This window comes from Morus notabilis, unplaced genomic scaffold (assembly GCF_000414095.1).
Source record: "Morus notabilis unplaced genomic scaffold, ASM41409v2 Scaffold398, whole genome shotgun sequence".
Taxonomy (NCBI): Eukaryota; Viridiplantae; Streptophyta; class Magnoliopsida; order Rosales; family Moraceae; genus Morus; species Morus notabilis.
The window spans coordinates 250,178-258,791 of NW_010364459.1; the positions used below are offsets into that span (position 1 = coordinate 250,178).

The 8,614-nt window shown below is 36.1% G+C and overlaps 2 protein-coding genes across 3 annotated transcripts; both read right to left on the bottom strand.

Moving 5' to 3' along the window:
• Positions 1 to 2,272: 2,272 nt before the first annotated feature.
• LOC21391839 (aspartic proteinase CDR1) lies at positions 2,273 to 3,637 on the bottom strand. Its single transcript, XM_010106731.1, has one exon. The coding sequence runs from the start codon at positions 3,635 to 3,637 to the stop codon at positions 2,273 to 2,275; it is 1,365 nt and encodes a 454-aa protein (XP_010105033.1).
• Positions 3,638 to 4,016: 379 nt separating this feature from the next.
• On the bottom strand, positions 4,017 to 7,256 carry LOC21391840. Of its 2 annotated transcripts, XM_024171208.1 has the most exons (12): positions 7,002 to 7,256; positions 6,622 to 6,720; positions 6,381 to 6,535; positions 6,190 to 6,283; positions 5,957 to 6,027; positions 5,723 to 5,829; positions 5,463 to 5,584; positions 5,243 to 5,331; positions 4,973 to 5,032; positions 4,588 to 4,692; positions 4,374 to 4,479; positions 4,017 to 4,260 (listed from the first exon to the last, which is right to left on the bottom strand). In XM_024171208.1, exons 1-12 carry the CDS (start codon positions 7,168 to 7,170, stop codon positions 4,256 to 4,258), a joined length of 1,182 nt encoding a protein of 393 aa, XP_024026976.1. In that variant the 5' UTR covers positions 7,171 to 7,256; the 3' UTR covers positions 4,017 to 4,255. The 2 variants fall into 2 exon arrangements, with proteins under 2 accessions (XP_024026976.1, XP_024026975.1); XM_024171207.1 differs by having other exon boundaries at positions 4,017 to 4,479.
• Positions 7,257 to 8,614: the final 1,358 nt, after the last annotated feature.

Consider the following 8,614-nt stretch of genomic DNA (forward strand, 5'->3'; position numbering starts at 1 on the left):
GTAAAAACTAGAGAGAATCAAATAACCACCATATAATAATTAGTTGGTTTGGACGTACAAAAGGCACATTTTCCCACTGGGCGATCTGCAGAAGAAGATCTCACTTTCAGAAACAATATTCTTCTAACAGTTTCCTTAGACCAATCTCTCTCTCTCTCTCTCTCTCTCTCTCTCCTCTCTTTCTCTCTCTTCCTCACATGCAATTGCAATGGAAAAGGAAGGAAAACGAAAGGTGAAGGAAGAAGAGCAAGAGAAAGAAGAAGAAAAAGATATAAGCAAGCTGGTTTTGGGTATAATGGAAGGCTACAGCGACTCTGTGATTCCACCATTGTCACACTTTCAGTCACCTCGGAGTGAATCCGCCATTAATGTCGTTGCTGAATACAACTCTAGCTCCAAAAGAAAGCGTGAAAATATCAGACCAAAACCACCTAAGGAAGACTGTCTAGGGAGAGAAAGAGATCGAAGAGTGAAGATGAACGAAAGCTTTGCTCTTCTTGAGTCCATTGTTCCTAGTCTTTTGCCCAAGGTTTGTCAGTCTAAACCATAAACATATATATATATATACACACACTTACATACATACATACATACATACATACATATATATATATAATATATAATGGGTTTTCTGTTTTGGACATTTTTATGATTGTTAATTAGTATTTAGCTGATTAAGTTCAAGCCTATAATCGGTTCTCTCTTTTGGGCATTTTTTATGGCTATTTCTTTATTTGATTCTTTATTCTTACATGCCTTTCTCTGCAATCTTCTTTTTTTGATCATTTGGGTGTTAATCTCTTTTCAATGCATGGTTAATGCCTTAATGGGTTGTAGTTAGTTTACTTTAAAAAGTTTTCATTTTTTTTTTTTTTTGGGAAGGTGATTAAAAGTTTGGCTTAAAAAGTTCTGTTTTTTTTTTTTTTTGGAAGGTGATTAAAAGTTTGGTTTTAGTACTATGGAGTACTGTGGACACATGAACATGAAGTTGTCAACCCACTACATTAATATTACAGTCACATTACATTTTCTTCCTTTTTTTTTAATCCCTTAGAAAAATGGACTATATATGCAATTCAAGCTATCAAGGAAAATGACTCTGTTCTATAACATAATCGCCCTTGTTTCATGAATTAAAATGTTGAACTTATATACATATATATATATATATACGTATATATATATATATGCTATGGCTCTGCAATCTCTATATTTTGATCATTGGTTTCATAATCTCCTTTTTATGATTAATGCCAAGATCACAATGAATAAAATAAATAAATAAATAAAGGGTTTATATTCTACTATTTTGACGATTAATCACAATGCCGAGATCAGATTGTACATCATCAATTGTCCCTTTTGATTAATCAATCACAAAGTTCTCTAAACCTTTTTTTTATTATTATTTACTTTGTGTACTAATCTTTTTGTTAGAGTTCTAAGGAGAAGGTTCTTCAAACAACAACCGAGTACATCAAATACCTAGAGGAAAAAAAGAAGATGTTGGAGAAGCTCAAGGAGTCCTCAAGATCACCAATGGCTGCAACAAGAAGTCTGGTTTTTCCATGCACAAGCAGGAATTCATCTGTCACTGTCACTGCTTGTGGAAGTGTTGCCTTGTTTGGGATCGAGTCCCGAAAACGACATGGTTTTGTGACACAGATTTTCATGGTGTTCCAAAAGCACCGGGCTGAAGTTTTGGCCGCAAACGTTGTGGTCAACGACGGCCTGTTGACTCTCACTGTCACAGCTTTTGTGAATGGCGATGAGAGCACTACTATTGAGGGGATCAAGAGAGACATTTTGATGTTAAAGAATTTGGATGGTGTATGATCTTTGTGGAGGTATTGAGAAAGGAGAATAACACAAAGTTATAGATGAAAAAACTTGTTCATATTAACAAAAAGCTTAATGAGAAAAAGTAAAATTGGTTTTCAAATCTCTTTTGAAGGTCATTGGAGCCTAACCCCACTTCTTTTCTTTTGTTGATTTTCTTTTTGAAGTTGTCCAAGAAAGAAAACAAAATGAATGGCATAGTGGAAAGTACCAAAAGAGGTACAAATATAACAGGAAAGGAATATATTTCAACTGCTTGGAACATGGGCAAGGAACGGTTTTGGTGAGTTGTTTTAAGACCCAAATCATTGCTTTGCACATGGTTCTCTCCTGCATTTTGACAAGGTCCACATAAAGAAACATAGGAAATTCAGAAGAGAAAACCCCATTTCAGTAAACTAATAATTAGAGAAAGGGAAATTTTTTCCCCAGCTCAAAATGTAGCACAATCAGCTGGGGCAAAAGAAACCACTTCCTCATCAAGGTCATAGCCAACAAGATAGTTTTGCTGCTGAACATTTCCAAGTGTGGACAGCAACCGATCGGACCGAACAATTGAGAGGCACCAAAGTCCCTCTTGCACTTCAACATAAGTGCTTTGTTTCATCAGTATAACTTCTGTACCATCAAACTGAAATGACACGTCCGGAGCCAAGTCCAAGTCCTCGAAACTTCCCTCGAAACAAAGTTCAAGCCAATACACGGGGCCTTTTCTTTGCGGCAAAGGAGTGGCTTCACCCAATGCCTTGATCAATGCATCATAGGCTTCCGATCTCAGCGTTGTATATGTTGTGCCTGAATCAATCACAAAACCTCCCTCCCCACTATCAGTCCTGTTGAATACTCCATCAGGAAGAGGAACTCTTCCATCTCCGACGCTGATTCCCACAACCGTCACATAATAGAACCAGTCCTCTCCCTCCAAAAATGGAGTTCTCCCACCAGAAATAACTGCTTGGGAACCAAAATACATTTTACTTCCTGAGCCTTGATCATTTGGAATGACCATACAATAGGAGAACTTCCTCATGTTTAGCTGAGAGATCAACGACAATGGAAGCCGGTTCAAGCCCACTGCACCGATATACGTAGAGTTGACATGCCAAGAAGTCTCGTGAGAACAGCCAAATCTCAAGGAACCAACATCGACGTGGTTGTTGCTGCGACGAGGATCCTCAAATGCAAACTTGTCAACTGAAAAAGTTCCCTTTGTAATTGACCCGTCAAGGTAAGTTATCGAGTACTCGCAACTCTGATAAGGATTTGTGCACGTTCTTGCTGCACCTACAGCATCACAGCCAAAGGAATCACAAGAGAGACTTCTGTAAGAGGACGATTCGGAAGGCTCGAAAACAATGGGAATTTCCGTGCTTTGGTGGCTGCAGGATTTGCAGGGGCATTGAAGCCAAATGAAGTCACTCCCTGTATCTGCAATGGCGTGGACTTGAATTGGGGGACTGCCAATAGAGAAGCTCATAGTGTACTCGCCAGAATCAGGGATTAATCTTGAAGCGATATCTTCCCTCCGTGTGGATGTTGATAAAGAAGAAGACGCGGTGATGAGAGAATGGAAGTGATTGAGGCGAGAGATCGAGCGACGAGCAGCTGCTTGGATTCGATCAAAGCTGGTCATCGAGTGGTTATAGAATGGAGATAGAGGCGAATCTTGGTGTATCAAACGAACAGAGAAGCCAAGATCATGAGCTATGCTGCTGAAAGCGATTCTAGATCGAAGGATCAAAAGGTTGGAAAGAAAGAGGAAAATGTTTGAGAAGTTGAAGAGGGAGGTTATAGCCATGTTTATGAAAGCACGATCTATTTTCATGAAAGATGGTAACTACCCACAAGCTAACGTTGTCCTATGAAGACAATGTATATGCATTTTGAATTATTGACTTTAAAAATATAGGAAGCTTTCTTTGGCGTGACATAGTTTATTTCTAAGACAAGATTGTCCACACCAACAATGGGTTCTAATTATATTAGATTAGAAGCATGACAAGGTTGTGAATCTCGTATTGGCTATCAAATTGAAAATAACTTGACAAATACATGATTGGATTTGAGTTGAATTTACTTTTGGCTTTAAGGAATGTCTTTTCTTTTCTTTTCCCCCTTCTTTTTTGCAGAAAAAAGTAAACGTACTTTGCATGTATTTATTCAATCAATAAGGATTACAAGCAGAAAAGGTTCATTACTCAGCTACAGTGCTAAAGTGAAAACAACCTTAAGTGGCAATGGGGTTTATTGTTATACCCCTTTAACTGAACGACAGATTTTGTACACTGAAATATAAAGAGTAAAAGCAACGGAAATCAAAATTTGCTTTTGAACGAAATGAATTACATCCAACTGGCTGAGGAAGATCTATTTTTTAAGCGCGCCGAGAAGTAATTGAGGAACAAGAAAAGTCTCTCTAACCTTGATTTAAAAAAAAAAAATGTATTGGTCAGGCGAGCAATTTTCAAAGTTCACTTCAACCATGACAAGAACAATTTCTCACATTCCACCTCAAGGACTTCAAGAAGGAATACCTTCTTTGCCAGTTAGGTCTTCCATGTTCACACTTGCTTCTAAGCCCATATTTAGTAGAACATTGATCATGGCGGGAATATCAGTTTGAAACTGCCTAGCTAGCTCCTGAGCAACAAAGAGAATAAGAATAAAGTTTGGTAAAGCAAGGAAACATTGTAATTTTTCTAAAGAATAACTACGTAAATTAAAGAAATCAAAAGGGGTACTTTTTACCTTTCTGTTTTCTTCCTTTTGGCGCTTGATAACATCCACAGGCCACTCACTTACTAGTTTTTGCAGCTCGACCATGATGCTCGATTTCTTTGCATCAGGCAGATCCTAATGTGCATAAGTTACAATTGTGTCAAGAAATGGTGAGTATATACACATTATCTGGGCAAACTTTGTAATTTCTTTGTATGATGATATAAATTCATACGTCCAAAACTGCCTACCACTCAATCCTCGCGCAGATCAAAATGTTATCTTTTCTGACAGGAAGTATATGATACTTTGTTTCAATCCAATAAAAAGAGGAAAAAAATCCTTCTCCCAAATATGCAATTATAAAGTTCCTTTTCATCACTTCTGTTAGAAGTAAACTAATATGACAACTCACCTGATTTAAAACTTGAATGACTGCAGCGGCATCCTCTGGTTTACGTTCCAACAAAAGACCCTGTAAATATGCAAACAACAGTGTCTGGTTATATCACCAGAACGGGGCACTAAAATCGTTCTGTTTTAATTTCTGTTCAAGCTCTGCAAAGCTGACTATTTAAACTTGTAAAGCATTTGATTCATATGATACTTCACTAAAAATGCCTTCAACTCTAATCCAAGGAATGTTTGCGTGGGTGTAACTATCTTTAAATAGACGAGAGTTGACCTTAGCACAAGAAAATCCTGTTGCAAGGGTATGATGCTTCATTGACTCAGATCTGAGCTTCTCAATCTTCCACAACACCTCAACATCCCCTAGAAATAAAAAGTTAAAAAGTTTCAAAAAAATGTTTTAAAGAAACAGTCAAAGCACGATATGATAATTACATATCACAGGAGTAACATACATGACGGGAGGAGGGGTGGAACTGAAAAAATGGAAATACCTATTCTCGATGCAAACTCCATCAACACATCGAAAGAGCTTTGCCGTAGCTTGACTCCAGCCTTGACAAACTTCTTTGAATACTTGGACATCAATGGCCAATTATCAGCTTTGGAACAAATGCTGCAATAGTTAAATCCAAATTCATATTAAGAACATATACATAAGAAAAAGAAGATAAAATTTGAACACGCGCACACAAGTTTTAGGAAGAAAAGAAAAGGCCAGAGCCGGAGGCCTTCTTTAACATAGAATGCATACCTGAAAACAATATCTGCCGTACCAGGTTGCAATGGTAGGTCATTCTTTTTAAGAAGGTCCATTATCTCCACCATAAGTTTCGTATCATTTCGATCCTTGGCATATAACTGCAGTCGTATCAGAGCAAGCATTTAAACGTGCAAATGGTAAGAACTACAGAACTAAGGCAATCATGTGGAAGAGCTAAATGTTTCAGCGCTAGAAAATCTCTACAATGGAGTAGAATGTCGTTACCAACAACTGGTGGGCAGATGCAATAGTAGGATTTAATCCATATACATTGTGGTTCCACAAGGTCTTCTTACCTGCAAAAGTATAAGCTGAACTAGTCTAAAAGAATCCATGAAAGGACAGCATTTTAACTGCTAAAATTCCAATAAAGATCTATATCTATTGAATAACCAAGAAAGAAACTTTTCAAAACTAAAGATAATTATACTAAAGAAGAAGAACAAGAAAAAGCTTACCGAAGTCGAGGGCTCCTACACGAACACATGCCTTTGTAACCTCTCGGCAGAGATTCAAATTAAAGTTAGAACTGATCCGAAGATTTGACAGTCTCTGCAACCAAAACCAAAGCATAAAAAATATCAAGGATTTAAACTTAAAACCTTAATAATCACTATAAACAACCAAAACTAAGAAGTTGGAAACTAACAAATCGCCGGAGCTTCTCCAAAACGTCAAAAAGAAGTTTGATATCTTCCCGGTTTTTGCTATTCTCAAGCAATGACCATAACCAAGCATTAGGCACCATTGTTCGCTTAACAACAACGGATTCGATAATTTTATCATACAACTCCTTAACACCCTCTGCATTTCCAATTGGCAAAGCAAAAATCATTAAAAGAACTTGAAAAAAGAAATGCATTTTATTCGCACCGAAGAAAATGGACAACCTGTAGGATTTCCTTCGACATTATTCGCTTCCGAAGAAAAATTTGCTTGTGACAATGAGGTTTTAAACACTGTGCATTGTCCTATTTCTGAATGATTTCCTGGAATAATGCGGGCGCAAAAATCTCCTCATTAAATTAGGGGAAAAAAATAATCACTTTGAACTTTAAAGAGCTCAAATTAACTATTCTAGGCTCCTTATGAAAGCAAGACGATCAGGCCAATATTTTTCCTTTCATTTCCCTAAGTTTCTCAGCAATCAAACAAAGTACGAGACAAAATCTCATAGAAAAAACTAAACATCTGAAGACTTCTCAGTTTATGAACAACTTACATAAATTCAATTAGCGAAACAAAAAAGATCAGAAATTTGAATAAGTACCGGGAAGAAAGGAGGATTGGGAAGAGAAGGAGGTGTTGTTCCGCCATTGAAGGTGATTCTGGAGAGCTTCGGCGATCGGAACTTGAGGAGAGAGAAAGCGTTCGGAGGTGAGAGAAATCGGAGACTTGAAAAACCGCGAGAGCCGGCGAGCGTTCACGATGGCTTTCATGGCTTCGAAGGACTGAGTCGACGGCGAATTGGGCGGTGAGTTAACTCGGAGGGTTTTTGGAGATTGTGATCAGCTAAAGCATGAAAGCCAACACAGCTACTGAAAACAATCGATCAGGGTTTAGTGGGGAAGAAAGAGTGATATGTTTCAGTGGAACGGCAGTCTACGGTTCTTACTGTGGTCTTTATCTTGTTATACGACAACTGGATTCATCTGTGTCACGCATTCTTTGTCGTTTTTTTTTCTTTTTGTTGCTTTCGCTATTAAAATGTTGTCGTTTATTGAGATTTTATTGCCACTTCAAACGTTATTCCTATATATTTTTGTGCAATTTGGTACATAGGTTTCAACCACAATATTTTTACGATGGTGTTTTCTTTTATATAGAATTTGAATTTTTGTTTATTTTCAGGTTGTTGTCGTTGTCCTTTAATGATATCGTTTTTCAAACTGTTATCGTTTCTGAAGGTATTATCTTTGTGCTAATTCTGTCGATGTCCTTTTAATATTTTGTCGAGTTACATATTGTCGTTTTTTTTTCCACGTTCCCCCTCTGATGTTTTCGTTCCTTTTTTTTTTGGGATTAAATTCATACGTTCCTTATCATTTTAATATAATTTCATACGATACGATACAGTCATTTATATCGTGATATTGTTTTTTTCACTATCCTGTAGTCTAATAATATGTAGTTTATATATTAATTTTGGTAAGGTATAACTTATTAGTTGTCAGTTATTAGGATGCTTAGGAATATTTTTTCCGCTTACATGATACGATCCTTTCCAACAATATTGTCGTGTCTGCATCCTAACATAATGTCGTTTTTATAGGTGTGTTGTCGTTTTCAATAATCATTTTTCAAGATACTGTTGTTCTCTCAATTTTATAATCTTTTATTTTTATTTTTATTTCAATTTTTGTTCGTCCATCATTCGTTCGTCGCTTTCTTAACTTTACGTCGTTCCTTATGAAATTTGCGTTTCCCAAGTTTCGTACTTTTTCTGTGATGATGTCGCTCACTTACAAACTTGTCTTTTCATGCAACACTGTCGTTTTGTTTTTTGTTTTTATTTTTATTTTTTTTACCCTTTTTTCTTCTTTCAACATCCTGTCTTTAACAATATTTGGTAGAATGGCAAAGGCTTAGTACAGTAGTGTTGTAAATTTTAAAAAAATTATTTTTAATTGTGTTGAAGAAAAAAGTTAATGTTACAAAAAATAATTGAGTGTTTGGTAAACTATAATTATAGTAGTTGTGTTGGTTTTAAAATCAGTATAATAACGTTTGGTAAATTCTGAGGTTGAATTGTTATAAATAGTTAAAAATTACGACTGTATTATATTATACTATGATATAATATGTATAATTACAAAATAATATATATTTATTATTATATTTGATATAATAAAAAAACTATTATTATATAATATATTATATACT